General features: G+C 48.6%; 1 protein-coding gene across 5 annotated transcripts in view; it reads right to left on the reverse strand.

Moving 5' to 3' along the window:
• CTDSPL (CTD small phosphatase like) overlaps positions 1-15895 on the reverse strand; it is a 141644-nt gene extending 125749 nt beyond the window's left edge. For all 5 annotated transcript variants that reach the window (XR_007515714.1, XM_049871103.1, XM_049871106.1 and 2 more), the window contains exon 1: positions 15751-15895. Coding sequence is in view for 4 of the 5 variants with exons in the window: in XM_049871103.1 (XP_049727060.1) it covers positions 15751-15829 (79 nt within the window). In the remaining variant the exon portion in view is untranslated. The remainder of the gene's footprint in view (positions 1-15750) is intronic.
• Positions 15896-17231: the final 1336 nt, after the last annotated feature.

The following is a 17231-nucleotide window of genomic DNA, read 5'->3' on the forward strand; positions in this document are numbered from 1 at the left end:
TTTCCTTTTAACTTTAGAATAAGACAGACTAGGTTTAACACTTGGCTCCACCATTTCATTGGTATATATTCATACTATAGGCAAGTTATTTAACCTCTCTGAGCCTCAGTTTCCTTGGCTGTAAAATGGGCATTATAACACCTACACCTTAAGGCTTCTAGAGGATGAAATGACATACACGTTACATACTAGCCACACGTTGTTGTTGTTGCGTGTCGTCAAGTCGATTTTGACTCACAGCGACTTCATATGACAGAGTAGAACTGCCACGTAGGGTTTCCCAGGCTGTGATCTTTATAGGAGCAGGTCACCAAGTATTTTCCCACACGGAGCAGCTGGTGGGTTTGAACTGCAGACCTGTCAGTTAGCAGCTGAGTGTTTAACCACTGTGCCACCTTGGTGTATTCCAGTCATAAAATAAATGGTAGCTTCCATGGCACTTGGGATACCCTCTTATTAAAGCACACTGTGTGCTTTGTCAACTCAAATACAGCGAGCAGGTTTCATTTATCTCTGCAACCCACACACCTGGTATAGGTGAATGGCATACAGTGGGTACTAAATAAATGTGTAGTAAGTGAATTAGAGATAATATTAAAAATAACAATAGCAAATGTCTATTGAGTGTTCACGTAAATTTTATTTAATCCTCACAATAACCCTGTCAGATCTTTACTATTATGAAACAAGGCTCAGAGAGATTAAGGAGCTTGTCAAAGTTCATACAGCCCATCAGTGATGGAGCTGGGGCTCAAACCAAGCCTTTAACATCACATTCGATTGCATTCTGCTCAGGCAGAGCAGGAGGTGTCAAGAGAAGGTGCAGAGTGAATCAGATCTCAGAGGACCACTAAGAACCCATCAGGCACCTGAGGGAAAAGACATCCCAGGGAGAAGAATCAGTACAAGTCAGCACGTTTGGGGTCAGTAAGTGGTAGTTCACCATGGCGTGGAAGGTGGTCTGGGGTCAGTCCGTGAAGGGCTCCAGGTTGGAGAACGCCACATTTTTTTTATCTAGGGGGCGGGAGGAACCAGTGAGGAATAGCTTTTAGAAGCAGCAGCGAGGGCAGGGCTGTGCTTTAGAAATTTTCACCCAGCAGCCCCAAGAAGAACTAGAATGAGAGACCGCCCAGAGGGAGGCCAGGAGGGTAGTTAGAAAAGAATGTTGGCCGCGTGCCCAGGCGCTTCCAGCTCAGATACTGCTCATCTCTACACTGTTTTCCAAGTGATGCCCACATGGCAAAACAGAATTGTGACCTCTGTACGAACTGGGTCATGCTTCTTGGATGACTACTTCATTCTCGCCAGTTTCACCGGCTTTACCTCGTAGTGGCCGAAATCAAGCCAGCTCCTCCTGTTTCTTTCAGTAGTGTAACCACTGAAGACGTTTTTCTGCAGACATTTGTGGACAGGCTGAAAGGGGTCCCAAACCCCCTCTACAGAGTTGGGTCTTCAGCACATTTGTTTCCATTCTAGTGATATTCTGTTCTTCTGTTCTCAGACCCATCAAGACAGTCACCGTTTTTATACTCTCGTGTAACTACAGGAGACTATACTTTAAACTCAAAGGTTTACTTATCTTCCAAGGAGCGGCTGGTGGACTCGAACTGCCGACCTTTTGGTTAGCAGCCAAGCTCTTAACCACTGAGCCACCAGGGTGCTTGTCTTATCTTATACTTTGCTGTTAAGTTTCTACAGAAGAATATTCAAGGTTTGGAAGAAATGCTCAACTTTAATTTTAAACCTGAAAAAGGATAGATACTACACAAAATCTGTTTGGGCAGGTTCCTAAAATAAAAATGTAGGAAGTCTCAGGTCTTGCCTTTCAAACCCCCCTCATGGAAAACTGCGGAGTAAATACACCTTGCCAGACAGTAAAACGTCTTGGTTTTCTCTTCTGCTTCAATCATGACGAGTCATTTACTTCTGAGGGAAGACAGGACTATACTGAGCTTAACATCGTTTCACATTAAGGAGACTGATCAAAACTCAAGGAGAGAAGACAGTCCAGAAATAGATCTACACATACATAATGAAGTGATTTTTAACAAAGGTCCAAAGGTAATCCGTGTGCAAACAAAAACCTCAATCCGTGCCTCGTACCTTATACAAATTCAAAATGGATCATAGACCTAAATGTAAATATGCCCCTGCCCGCCCCCCAAAAAATATTCTAGAAGAAAACACCAGAGAAGATCTTTGTAACCTTGGCTTAGCAAAGAATTCTCAGCTACAACACCATAGGAAAGGTCCATAAAAGGAAAAATTGATGAAGTGGACTTCATCGAAATTAGAAACTTCTGCTCTTCAAAAGACACTATGAAGAGAATGAAAAGACAAACCACGGACTGAGAGAAAATATTTGCAAAACACATATTTGAGAAAAGACTTATATCCAAAATATAAAAAGAACCTTCAAAACGCAATAATAAAAAACAACCCAGTTAAAAAAAAAAAACAGGGGAGGGGCAGCAGTTTGAAGAGACACTTTACCAAAGATGCTGTTTGGATGGCAAACAAGCACATGAAAAAATCTCAACACCATTAGTCATTAGGGAAATATTAATTGAAACCACAAGATACTAACAGATACTCACTAACCAGACCCGTTGCCGCCAAGTCAATTCCAACTTATAGTGACCCTACAGGACAGAGTGGAACTGCCCCATAGGGCTTCCAAGGAGCAGCTGGTGGATTTGAACTGCTGACCTCTTGGTTAGCAGCCAAGCTCTTAACCACTGCACCACCAGGGCTCCCGATACCCACTAGAATGACTAAAACAAAAAACTGACAATATCAAGTGCTGACAAGGATGCAGAACAACTGGAATAGTCACACATTGCTGGCAGGAATGCAAACTGGTTCAAACACTGCGGAAAAGTTTGGAAGTTTCTTATAAAATTCAATATACACCATTAAATGGATACATCCATATAACTGAACACTAAACCAAAAAACCCAAACCTGTTGCCGTTGAGCTCATTCCAACTCATGGCGATTCTCTGTGTTACAAAGTAGAACTGCTCCGCAGGGTTTTTTTTGGCTGTAATCTTTATGGAAAACACCAAGCCTTTCTCTGCAGGGCCGCTGGTGGGATCGAACCACCAACTTCTAGGTTAACAGCCCTCAACAATAACCAGGAACAAACTACTGATAAAAGAGACCACCTAGATGAATTTCAAAAGTGTTATGCTAAATGGAAGAAGCCAAATGCAAAAGACTACATACTGCATGGTCCTGTTTATGACATTCTAGAAAAGTCAAAACAACAGGGAAGAGAACCCATCAGTCATTGCTAGGAGCTGAGCATGGGGTGAGGGTAACTGAAAAAGGGGCAGAAGGAGTACTTTGAGGGTGAAGGAAATATTCTATATCTCAATTGTGGTGGTACTCACACAGCTGTCGAAACTCACAGAACTTTGTAACCTTGGGCTACACCGAAAGAGTGATTTTTACCGTATGTAAATTACCTCAATAAAAAAAATTAAACTTAAAAAAGATTTGTCTTGGTTATCTAGTACTGTTATAACAGAAATACCACAAGTAGATGGTTTTAACAAAGAGAAATTTATTGTCTCACAGTTGCAGAGGCTAGAAGTCCAAATTCAGGGCATCAGCTCCAGGGGGAGGCGTTCTCTATGTTGGCTCTGGAGGCAGGTCCTTGTCATCAGTCTTCCCCGGGTCTAGGAGCTTCTTCACGCAGGGACCCTAGGTCCAAAGCACGTGCTTTACTCCTGGCACTACTTTCTTGATCGTATAAGGTCCCAGTCTCTCTGCTCGCTTCTCTCTTTTAGATCTCAAAAGAGACTGACTCAAGAGACAATCTAATCCTGTAGATTGAGCCCCGCCTCATTAACATAACTGCCTCTATCCTGCCTCATTAACATCATGGGGTAGGATTTACAACACACAGGATCGCCACGTCATATCACAAAATAGTGGACAATCACACAAGACTGGGAATCATGGCCTAGCCAAATTGATACACATTTTGGGGGGACACAATTCAATCCCTAGCAAGATTCAAGTACAGAAGTCAGGCCTAGGGCCGTGATATAGCGTTTACTGCAGAGGAGAGAAATTACGGCCCATCAATTAAGTGCTCACCAATAAGGACCGGGCAGTGTTTCGTTCTGTTGTACAGAGTCGCTGTGAGTCAGAACTGACTCGATGACACCTAACAACAACAAGCGCTCACACATTTTCACAGAGGTAACGGCAACCCAAGTTCCACATTTGTCTGATGGCTGCTCTCAAGCGTCCTGTTCTGGCCAAAACAAAGATGAACATGGCAGGCTGTTTCCTTGAAAGGGGGAGAGAAAATATGGCTCTGACTGAAGTCTTTGGAATTAAAGTCAATGGCTTCTGACTTGAACATAAGTGCGTCAAATACTCAAAACAAATTTACGACACGCTAAGCCTAAGAGCAGATTCCTGATCAGAATGCAGAGAGAAAAATTACACACGATGTGAAGTACAGTAAGACGTCCTACTGGAACACTGGCTTCTCTCTGGTACTAAAAGGCTCTATTTATTCCAGCCACGTTGACCAGGTGGTGCAGTGTGTTCATCAACACACCCTGGAACACTGAAACCTTAGACTAAATACTAATTTTGAAAGTCAAGAACAGCATCAGCCATTAAATGGTAAAGCACTTCTCTTCAGTTTTTTAAGCGCTCTGAGTATTAGGATTTTAAAACATTTTGGCAAATAGCCTTAATATGAATTAGAATTACAAAGAAACCTTTCAGTTTTTAACTTGAAGCAGCTACTCAGAATCAAAATGAGCTATTACTTAGGCGATGACATAATTCTTTGCATCCATAAAGACCACTGTTTATTAGACCCTGGTTTCAGGGAACTATACCACCAGTGTTTTCAGTCTCGATCCCAAATACAAAAACATCCACATCCCAACCCAATCCTACAAGCATTTCCGAAGCCTTTGCTCCATTATGCAATGTTATTCCGGAGCCATAAAGGCAAATGTTTGCTGAACTTTATTTTAAGTAAAGCACTGAATATGCACCCTTGTTTTAAAAAATAACAACAACAACCAAAAAAAAAAAAAAAACACACACAAAAAAAAAACCCCAGGAATACGTACGTTAAAGGGTAGAATAGTTTAAAGAAAGTAGATTTTTTTTTTTAAGGACAGATTAACCTGGTGTTGTCAACTTGATTCCGACTCACACGACCCCGTGTGTGTCAGGGTAGAACTGTGCTCCATAGGGTTTTCAGTGGCTGATTTTTCATTAGTAGGTTGCCAGGCCTCTCTTCTGAGACGCCTCTGGTGCACCTGAACTTCCAACCTTTCGGTTAGCAGCCGAGCGCATTACCCGTTTGCACCACCCAATTAAAAATACTGAACTTTAAATGAGTGTCTGGTAAGTCAGGATTTAAGATCTGAAAAATAAGTTCTCAGGTATATATTATACCTTCAACATCGCCTAAGAGAATTCTTTCACTCCCTTTTTTAGCAGCTGGCCTCGGCATTACGCAGTACTATTAAAGCAAGGGCTCCTTGGAAACTCTATGGGGCAGTTCTACTCTGTCCTAGAGGGTCGCTATAAGTTGGAATCGACTCAATGGCACTAGGTTTTAAAGCAAGACCAAAACCACCAGACCCAGTGCCGTCAAGTCAATTCTGACTCACAGCGACCCTGTAGGACAGAGCAGAACTGCTCCATGGTTTCTAAGGAGCGCCTGGATGGTTTGAACTGCCGACCTTTTGGTTAGCAGCTGTAGCACTTAACCACTACGCCACCAGGGTTGCCTTCAAAGCAAAGGAAGGAAATAAATAAATAAATAAAGTTGTAAGATGTATTTATTTAAATCTCTTTAAACCTAGAATCATTTGTGACCACTGTTTCCTGGGCCCTGCCAGTTCTTGGTGGAAAGGCCCTGGTAAACTCACCAGTACTTTCATGTGTCCCTTCCCCTGTCCAACCACCACCAAAAGGAAAAGATCAATTACATCAGAATTTTACTTGAAGCTAAGCAGCCCCTTCCGAAAACCCTGTCAGTCCTGCCATCCCAAACGGAGCTCCTTCCCAGCTAGGGACACGCTAGTCTGGGACCACCTGGGGCAAGTTTCTGAAGCCCACGGACCCAGCTCCAGGGCAGCCCAGGCTGGAAGCTGACCCTTCCCATCACTAGCCAGTAAGCCGTATCTGGTGGCCCCGAGAGCAAAATCAAGAGATAAGCTCGTTTGTGTTTACTCCAAGAAGACATTTCTACTTACTTAAACAGATGTTTTCTTAATTGAGAAATAAAAAATACAATATGGCGTTAAGCATACTTGCCAACCAAACATAACATTAGATCAAAATATATTTAAATTAGGATAGTCATGAACTCAACTTTAAAGTTTCGGTGTTAAGACCCAGGCTTATAAATGTATTCTTTTAAGGTAGGTTAAACAACAGTTGTCACTGAAACCTTACTGATCTAGACTTGATTTCACACTGAATTCATTACCATTTCTCATTTTATTAGGGGACGAACAAAAGTCTAATGGGCACTAACTCAGCTGGACTTTTACCTTGCATTTGCAAGACATTGAAATACACCTTTAAAGTGACAACTTTCCAACTCCATTCTTCCTTAAAATACTTAATTTGGGTAGATCTAGGAGTTAATCAGGGGACTTCTGCTTCCAGGAAGACGGAGCAGACGTGTCTGTCCCTATTCCTCCCGCTAAGCACAACTATAAACCCTGGACCTTATATATATATACATATATGGATGCGTGTGTACGGAGCCCCGGTTAACAGCTTGGCTGCTGCCATGGATTGAATTGTGTCCCCCCAAAAATATCTGTCAACTTGGTTAGGCCATGATACCCAGTATTGTGTGGTTGTCCTCCATTTTGTGATTGTAATTTTATGTGAAGAGGATTAGGGTGGGATTGTAACACCACCCTCACTCAGGTCACCTCCCTGATCCAAGGTAAAGGGAGTTTCCCTGGGGTGTGGCCTACACCACCTTTTATCGCTCAAGAGATAAAAGGAAAGGGAAGCAAGGAGAGAGTTGGGGACTTCATACCACCAGGAGCAGAGCACGTCCTTTGGACTCGGGGTCCCTGTGCCTGAGAAGCTCCTGACCATGGTAAAACTGAGGACAAGGACCATCTTCCAGAGCTGACAGAGAGAGAAAGCCTTCCCCTGGAGCTGATGCTCTGAATTTGGACTTCTAGCCCACTAGTCTATGAGAAAATAAATTTCTCTTTGTTAAAGCCATCCACTTGTGGTATTTCTGTTATAGCAGCACTAGATGACTAACACAACTACTAACTAAAAAGTCGGCAGTTCAGATCTACCAGCTGCTCCCTGGAAACCCTATGGGCCAGTTCTACTCTGTCCTATAGGGTCACTATGAGTTGGAATCAACCCAACAGCAAGGGGTTTGGTTTTCTGGTTTTTATGCATGGGTACACACGTATGTGGAAACCCTGGTGGTGTAGTGGTTAAGCACTACAGCTGCTAGCCAAAAGGTGGGCAGTTTGAATCTACTAGTTGCTCCTTGGAAACCCTATGGGGCAGTTATACTCTGTCCTATAGGTTCGCTATGAGTTGGAATCGATTGAATAGGTATGGTGACAGGATACGACCCTGACACACATCTTTTCTGATTTCAAATCACGCGGTATCCCCTTGTTCTGTTTGAATGACTGCCATTCGGTCTATGTACCTGACTACCACGGGTGACCCTGCTGGTATCTGAAATCCGGTGGCACAGCTTCCTGCATTGCAGCAATACATAAGCCACCACAGTAGGACAAACTGACAGATAAAAGGTGGAGTAAAACCTAGTATTAAATTAAACACTTTTGCTCTGAGAAAGACCCTGTTAAGAGGATGAAAATACAAGCTATAGAGCTGGAGCAAGCAATCGCAAACTACGTATCTGACAAAAGGCTAATAAGAACTCTCAAAACTCAACAGTAAAAAAAAAAAAAAAAAAACCCAAACAATACAATTAGAATATGGGCAAAAGACACGAAGAGACATTTCATCAAAGAGGATATAAAGAAAAATAAAAACACGAAAAGATGGTCAACATCAAAGCAAACCAAACCCAGTGCTGTCGAGTCAATTTCGACTCATAGCGACCCTACAGGACAGAGTAGAACTGCCCCATAGAGTTTTCAAGGAGCGCACCTGGCGGATTCGAACTGCTGACCCTTTGGTTAGCAGCCGTAGCACTTTACCACTATGCCACCAGGGCTTCCATGGTCAACATCATTAGCTATTAAACTCCTGTTGTCGTTGAGTCGATTCCAACTCATAGTGACCCTATAGGGAAGTGTGAATTAAAACCAAAATGAGATACCACTAGACACCTGTAAGAATGGCTAATATAAAAAAAATTGCGCCAATACCAAATGCTGATGAGGATGCAGGGAAATGGGGTCACTCACACAGTGGTGGTGGGAAGTAAAATGGCACATCTACTCGGGAAAATGGTTTGGTAGTTTCTTAAAAACACTAGACACGCAACTACTATATGATCTGCCAGATACATTCCTGGGCATTTACCCTAGAGAAATAAACACTTATGTCCAAACAAAAACCTGTACACCAATATCTGTAGCAGCTTATTCGTAATAGCCAAAAACCTAGGAACAACCCAGATGCCCTTCAAAAGGTGAATGGTTAGACAAACTGTAGTCTATTCATATCATGAAATACTACTCGACAATAAAAAAAAGGACAAACTAGTGATACACAAAACAACCTGGATGAATTGCCAGAGAATTACGCTATATGAAAAAAACCAATTCCAAAAGATCACATACTGACCTTTTTCCTGAAACGATAAAATTTTAGAAATGGAGAGCAGACTAATGGTTACCATGAATTATGGAAGAAATTGGGGATGGGAGGGAAGTGGTGATGGCCATCAAAGGGCATGTCTTAGGCTGAGTCCTCTAGAGAAGCAAAATCAGCGAAGCGTATATATGTATGTGTATATATACATACACACACACACACACACACTGATGGAAATTTATCTTAAAAAAATGGCTCACACAGTTGTAGAGGCTGGGCAAGTTCCAAGTCCATGGGTCGGGCATCAGGCTGGAGGCTTCTCCTGACTCATGTAACCACAGGGGCTGAAGAACGCAAAATTGGCAGGTCAGATGGCAGTCCACTGACTCATGGGCTGCGGAAGCTGACGAATCCTGAGATGAGCAGGCAATAGGACAGGATGCTGGCTCAAGTCCCAAAAACCAGAGGTCCCATGATGATGAGCCAGATGGAGGATTTAAGTAAGCTTTTCTAGAACATCCATGTATGTATTGGATGCAGGCCACACCCTCCAGGACATTCCCCTTACAACTGATTGGCTGATCACAACAGATCACATTACGGAAGATGATTACATGATTATCTAACTGCCAAACCACTGAAAATCATGGCCTAGTCAAGTGGGCACACAACCTTAACCACCACAGGGCTCATGAAGGATCTTTGTGGTCATGGGATTTTTCTGTGTCTTGACTATCAGTGCCCATATCCCGGTTATGATACTGTACTACAGTTTTGCAAGATATTATCATTGGGGAGGGAAATGGGTACAAGGTACAGGGATCTCTCTGTAGGATTTTTTACAACTGCATGCTAATACATAATTACCTCTTAAAAAGCTTAATTAAAAAAGTCAACTGAAATCTAGTTCAAATCTGTTCACATCTGTCGTCTGAAATAATTACTGCTTCCAACAGAATTCTCTGCTATAATTTTTTTAGCAGCCCAAAGGTTTAACATTTCTGAGTTAAACTGAAGTGTTGCAAACATTTGGAGGAAACATACCTAGCATCCTGGGCCAAAATATCTGCCAAAACAAATGCCTGCAGAAAATCATCAAGGGACATGCGTCAGCTTACAGAATAACCATTTAGCTAAAGTTGGTATGTTTCTGTTGATAAAGCATATTACCTGAGAGATTTTTGCTTGTTTGTTTGTTTTATTACTGTTCAATTGCCTTAAATTATTTCTTTCCCCCCAAATAGCTATGGAAAATTTCATTTCTTTTTTTCTATTCAAAAAGTGCATATGTAAAACACAAACATATTTTCGTTAATATTTGAACAAAAAGGCAAAGGTGCCCCTTCACTTTTCATTCCAGCTCCCTCCCCCAGAGAAACTCATTGTTGTCAGTTTGAAGTATTTCCTTGCAGATTTTTTGGTGCGTCTTTCTAGACATACACACAGTTTTGTGTGTGTGTGTGAATTTTTTTTTAAACAAAGTTAGGTTCATACTGTTTACACTGTTCTTCGAATTTCTTTTTTTTTCTCTCTTTAAAATTTCCATGTCAGTATGTTTTTGTTTAGAGGTAATAGAACTCATTCTTTTCAAGTACCATGCAGTATTCTATGGTATTGATGTGAATATACAATCACCTTTAAAAAGGCTTAATTAAAAAAATTAAGTGAAACCATTCACATCTGTTCACATCTTCTATTAACTGACATGTAGGATGTTTCTCACCATTACTTAGCCATCGGCAAAAATCTCTGTACGTTTTTATTTGAGCACAAACGAGAATATTTCTCTAGGGTAGAGGCTTGAAGTAGACCTGGGACTCTGAAGGTGTGGCCAGCACTGTGGATTGACAAACCAACACCTGTTCCCACCCGTTTTCTCTCCCCTCCCATCTCCCACTACAAAGGCTGGAAAAGCTGGACACTCACTTTGTTAGATTTGTGGCAGCTAGAGGAGGCGATGTGACCTAGTTTGGCCAATTAAACAGCAGCAGAAGTTTGCCTGAGTGGCGGGTGGAGGGTTTCTAGGGATGTTTTCGCTGTCCAGGTAAAAGGGACAGACATGACTGGCACTGTCCCTTTTTTCTGGCCTCAATGTGGATGTGGTGTTTGGAGAGGTGGCAGCCACGTTACGACATGAGGGAAAGCCAAGAGACTCACAGTGGTGTTGGCCCTGATATGGCGAGCTGCTGAACCAAAGCCAGCTGCAGCCTATCGCCAAACTGCTTGTTATGTGAGAAGAACAAACTCCTACTGGGTTAAACCACATAAGTCTGGTTTTCTGTTACTTGCAGCCAAATGCGTTCCTAACTAATTCAGAACTACATCACTCTCCAAAGAGTCTGTACGCACTTTACTCTGTCACAAAAGTTATTTTTCCAATACCTTTACCTAATTTCAGTCATTTAAATGTTTTACCAAGTTAATTCATGAAAACGTTTCATATGAAATGGAACATCATTTCGTACATCTATTGGCCATTCAGATTTCCTGTTTTGTTCATATCTCTTGTCCACTTTTGTACTGTTGTTTGACTTTTTCTTATTGATTTGTAAGAAGAAATTTTCAGTAGCCAAGCAGGCTGACTTAAACTCACAGAGACATCTGTCTCTGCATCTTTATGGTATCAATCAAATCAAACACAACTGTAAGAAATAAACCTTACTTTACAGGCCAGGCTGACAGTAAGTCACCCCTGAATGGTGCACCACCCTGTGGTAATTTGTCAAGAAGTAATTTAACCCAAGTCAAATACCACGGCCCATTCTTGGCACTTCTTTTGCAAATCTACACCTAAAAAAATGTTTACGGGTTAGTGATGTGCTGGTGAACCAGGCAGTCTTTAACGTACACCCTCTCATTTAAACCCTCAAATTGAACCCAAGAGCCGATCGTGATCGTTCCTATTCTACAGAATGAATGAGGAAAACAAACTCTGAAAACCACCACTTTCTTTCCTACCAAAAAAAAACTTAAAACATCCCAGGTCCAATATTTAAAAACAAAACGAGTATGCACTCATCTCAACTTAAAACGATGTAACATAGCTTGTGCCTATCTAAGATGTGAACGTGCTCCACCTAGAAACACCGCTGAACTTGCTGAGTGGATGATGAGCCTTAAGACCTTGTTCCAAAGTCTGGCTCCCAAGTTTATTGCCGCTCTGTCCTTCACCAAAACTATTTTCACTTTTTAAAGTGAAAAACCAAATTGAGAAAGATTTTACTACTTCAGCAAGAAGGACCTACTGGCCAGACACCCCACCCCAGAGGAGCAGGTAAAGAATTCCTTTAACAAACAACCAATCCGACGCTGGAAAACAAAGAGAACAGGCTGTTAAAGATAATAAAAGATTGGCTCGGAAAACAATGCAAACAACTTGAGTAACACAAGCACCATCCTTGAGTATTTGCACATGGTTTGGATAGACTGACTCTTTACTTCAAAAATCTCAGCAGCTCCCGTACAGAGGGGGAAACAAACGTAAAACAAAATTCAAATTCACAAGAAAAGACCAGGCTGGCAGAGACTGGAGGTGCCCCCAAAGACTCTGGCCCCAGACACCCTGCTAACTCAGAACTGAAGCCGCTCCCAGAGTCCACCTTTCAGCCAACGATTAGACAGGCCTATAAAACAATAACACACGAGAGGAACGTGCTTCTCAGTTCAATCAAGTACACAGGACCAAACGGCCAACACCTGCCCAAACGCAGACGAGAAGGCAGGAAGGGACAGGAAAACTGGACAAATGGACACGGAGAGCCCGGGTGGAAAGGGAAAGGGGGAGAGTGCCGACACATTGCTGGGGTTGCAACCAATATCACAACCCAATTTGTGTACACATTTTTGAATGAGAAACTAATTTGCGCTATAAACTTTCACTTAAAACAATAATTTTTTTAAAAAAGGGATGTGGAAATTTAATTGGAAATAATAAATAATGGATGTCTTAAAAAAAAAAAAAAAACCTAGCAACTACAGGAAAAGGGAAAGTAGGCAGGCGTGGCCCCTGCTCCTGGGGTGGGGGAGGGAAGGCAAGAGGCTGAGGCTCTGACAAGTATTTCCCTGCTTCGCGCCACACCTTGCCTAACCCGAGCCCACCTTGCCTACCCGAGCTGTGGGTTCTCTGTCAGACAAAGCACTCAGTCCACAGCGGGTGAGGAGCACCTGGCATCAAACCTTGCTGGTGCCTCCTACCAACCCTCCCTGTGGGCGTATGCCCAGCCCAGAACCCAACAGCCAGGGCCCCACAGCAGACACACACGCCAGATCACCTGGGGGCTGGCCACGTGGGCCCCACCTGGAGAAGCACCCTCTTGCCTGGGAGAGTCTGAATTCTAATCTTCCATAAAAGAAAGCAACTCCGTTTATTGCCTACGGAAGCAGAGGTGGGTGGACAAACTCCCAGCCTGAGGGAACCTCTCTGGCTCCTTGCGTTTTCCTGCTGGGCCTGTTCAGTAGTCCCTGCTCAGAGAGAGGTAACCGAGGGCCCCCTGCTCAGCAAAGGCTGCATGTCTCACCTACTGCCACGGCGAGGGCACAGAAACAAACAGACTCCTTCCCAAAGTTGGCTATGGCCAGGCCAAGCCTGGGGAGGACAGGCTGCTCCTGACCTCAGTCCAGGTGTTTGTAAGGCGCACGGCAGAAAAGGTGAGGCAAGCTTTAGTTACCAAAGCAGCCAGGTTCTAGAGTCTTTGGCCCTTCAGTCAGCACAAGCCTCAGGACTATGGATGGATGGTCGGCAGGGCACACGAGAGTCGTGGACATCCAGTCTCAGCAGCAGAGACATGAAGAAAAAGGGCCCGAAGGAAACAGGAGTACCAAGGGCCAAAATGTACCACAATCAAACCAGTTGCTACTGCACAGTGCCTGCTTAGGCCTTGTCCAGCTCTCTGGGGCTGGATACTGCTGGACCCCAAGGACTCCTTGAGTTGGAACAGGGCCCTAAAAGGCCAGGCCTTGTCCAGCTCTCTGGGGCTGGATACTGCTGGACCCCAAGGACTCCTTGAGTTGGAACAGGGCCCTAAAAGGCCGGGCCTTGTCCAGCTCTCTGGGGCTGGATACTGCTGGACCCCAAGGACTCCTTGAGTTGGAACAGGGCCCTAAAAGGCCGGGCCTTGTCCAGCTCTCTGGGGCTGGATACTGCTGGACCCCAAGGACTCCTTGAGTTGGAACAGGGCCCTAAAAGGCCGGGCCTTGTCCAGCTCTCTGGGGCTGGATACTGCTGGACCCCAAGGACTCCTTGAGTTGGAACAGGGCCCTAAAAGGCCGGGCCTTGTCCAGCTCTCTGGGGCTGGATACTGCTGGACCCCAAGGACTCCTTGAGTTGGAACAGGGCCCTAAAAGGCCGGGCCTTGTCCAGCTCTCTGGGGCTGGATACTGCTGGACCCCAAGGACTCCCTGAGTTGGAACAGGGCCCTAAAAGGCCAGGCCTTGCAGGTCATCCCAGCAGGCTGGACACCTTGAGAGCCAAGAGGGAGAAGTGTGATCGCTCGGCGCTGTCCCACCCCAGCACACACACTCCAATGCTTGCACAACGAACTAAAGCAGGCGGCCTCACTGTCTCGTGCACACTTACCACACAGGCAGGCACACAAATCTGCACACACAGACTCTAGGTCAGGCACACAGACCCACACATGGCCTTCCTGTGAGTGGGTACACACAGACATACATCCTCCCAGTCAATGGACACAACACAACCTGCCAGCTGAGTGGTGTGGACACAGAATCATACACACATAAACACAAACTCTCTGTGAGAAGTGAACAAACATGCAGCCTCCTTGCAGGCACACACACCCACACAGTCCACAACCTCTCAGGTACATACACAAACTCACAGCCTGTCAGACTCACAACTTCTCTGCTAGGTGTACGCACATCCTCACAACCTGTGTGTACAGACATACACACACACAACATATCAAGCGTATACGCAATCATAACCCATCAGGGTCACACACATAACCTCGCAGGCACTCAACACACATCTGTTAGATGCACACGCATCCCTGCAATCTCTGTCGGTGTGCACACACACACATTCACAACTTCTCTGTCAGTGTACCCACAAAGACACACAAACCTCCGTGTTGGCACATGCACACACACTCACACTATTTTAGTCGGCACACACACTTAAGCCCCTCTAGCAGGCGCACTCCCACCCCACGCGCCCTCTCAGCCAAGTGCCCACACACCCCCACCCTATGCACCCTCTCCACCAAGTGCACACACACCCCTGCCCCACGCACCTTCTCGGCCAAGTGCACACACACCCCTGCCCCACGCACCTTCTCGGCCAAGTGCACACACACCCCCGCCCCACGCACCCTCGCTGCCAAGCGCACACACACCCCCGCCCAACGCACCCTCTCGGCCAAGTGCACACACACGCCCGCCCCACGCACCCTCGCCGCCAAGTGCACACACACCCCCGCCCCACGCACCCTCTCGGCCAAGTGCACACACACCCTCGCCCCACGCACCCTCTCCAAGTGCACACACACCCCCGCCCCACGCACCCTCTCGGCCAAGTGCACACACACCCCCGCCCCACGCACCCTCTCGGCCAAGTGCACACACACCCTCGCCCCACGCACCCTCTCCAAGTGCACACACGCCCCCGCCCCACGCACCCTCTCCAAGTGCACACACGCCCCCGCCCCACGCACCCTCTCCAAGTGCACACACACCCCCGCCCCACGCACCCTCGCCGCCAAGTGCACACACACCCCCGCCCCACGCACCCTCTCGGCCAAGTGCACACACACCCTCGCCCCACGCACCCTCTCCAAGTGCACACACGCCCCCGCCCCACGCACCCTCTCCAAGTGCACACACGCCCCCGCCCCACGCATCCTCTCCGTCGGGCGCAGCCCCCACCCCAGGGCCGCGCGAGCGCACCGCCGCAAACTCCGGAACGCGGGTGTGCACAGCCCCGGCCCGTAGCCGCCTGCCCGCGCCCCTCCTTACCTTTCTCGGAGGCGCCCGACGCCCGGGCCTCGTCCTCCTTGGGGTTGGTCACCTGGGTGATGATGGCCGGGCAGTCCATGGGTGCGTGACGCGGCGGCCGCCCGCGGGCCCGGCCCCCCGCAAGCCAGACGCGCGGGGGCGCGGCGCGGGGGGCGCGCGGGGCCGCGGGCCCGGGGGGCGCTCGCCGCCGCCGCCGCCGCCTGGGCGCGCCCGCCGCCCGGCCCCGCGCTTTGGGAGAGGCGGCCCGGGCCCGCGCTCCCGCCGCCGCCGCCGCCGCTGGGCTGGAGCAGCCGCCGCCTCGTCAGCATGAACCCCGGCGCCGCGCCCGGGAGAGCCGCGCACGGACGGGGAGGCGGAGCGGGAGGCCGGGCCGCGGGAAGCGGTGTGTGCGGGCGGGCGGGCGCGCGGGCGGCGAGGGCAGGAGCGAGGAGCGAGGCGGGAGAGGAAGGAGGGCGGGCGGCCGGGTGGGTGTGTCCCGCCGGGGACGGCCTCCGCCACCGCCCCGTGGGGAGAGGGGTGCGGGGCGAGGGGGCGCCCCCGCGCGGGGCTGGGGAGCGGGGTGAGGGGCTCCGGGGGCGTTCCGGGTGGACGTGAGGGGCCCGGGGCACCCCGGAAAGTGAGTGGGTGGGGGCTGGGGCACGAAGGGTGCGGGGCGAGGAGGGCGCCCCCACGCGGCTGGGGACCGGGGCGAGGGGCGCCGGGGGCGCTCCGGGTGGACGTGAGGGGCCCGGGGCACCCCGGAAAGTGAGTGGGTGCGGGGCGAGGAGGGCGCCCCCACGCGGCTGGGGACCGGGGCGAGGGGCGCCGGGGGCGCTCCGGGTGGACGTGAGGGGCCCGGGGCACCCCGGAAAGTGAGTGGGTGCGGGGCGAGGAGGGCGCCCCCACGCGGCTGGGGACCGCGGCGAGGGGCGCCGGGGGCGCTCAGGGTGGACGTGAGGGGCCCCGGGCACCCCGGAAAGTGAGTGGGTGGGGGCTGGGACACGAGGGGTGCGGGGCAAGGAGGGCGCCCCCACGCGGCTGGGGACTGGGGTGAGGGACTCCGGGGGCGTTCCGGGTGGACGTGAGGGGCCCCGGGCACCCCGGAAAGTGAGTGGGTGGGGGCTGTGACACGAGGGGTACGGGGCGAGGGGGGCGCCCCCACGCGGCTGGGGACCGGGGCGAGGGGCGCCGGGGGCGCTCCGGGTGGACGGGAGGGGCCCGGGGCACCCCGGAAAGTGAGTGGGTGGGGGCTGTGACACGAGGGGTGCGGGGCGAGGGGGGCGCCCCCACGCGGCTGGGGACCGGGGCGAGGGGCGCCGGGGGCGTTCCGGGTGGACGGGAGGGGCCCGGGGCACCCCGGAAAGTGAGTGGGTGGGGGCTGTGACACGAGGGGTACGGGGCGAGGGGGGCGCCCCCACGCGGCTGGGGACTGGGGTGAGGGGCGCCCCCGCGCGGGGCTGGGGACGCTCCGGGTGGACGTGAGGGGCCCGGGGCACCCCGGA

The sequence above is a fragment of the Elephas maximus genome, chromosome 27 (genome assembly GCF_024166365.1).
Source record: "Elephas maximus indicus isolate mEleMax1 chromosome 27, mEleMax1 primary haplotype, whole genome shotgun sequence".
Lineage (NCBI taxonomy): Eukaryota > Metazoa > Chordata > Mammalia > Proboscidea > Elephantidae > Elephas > Elephas maximus.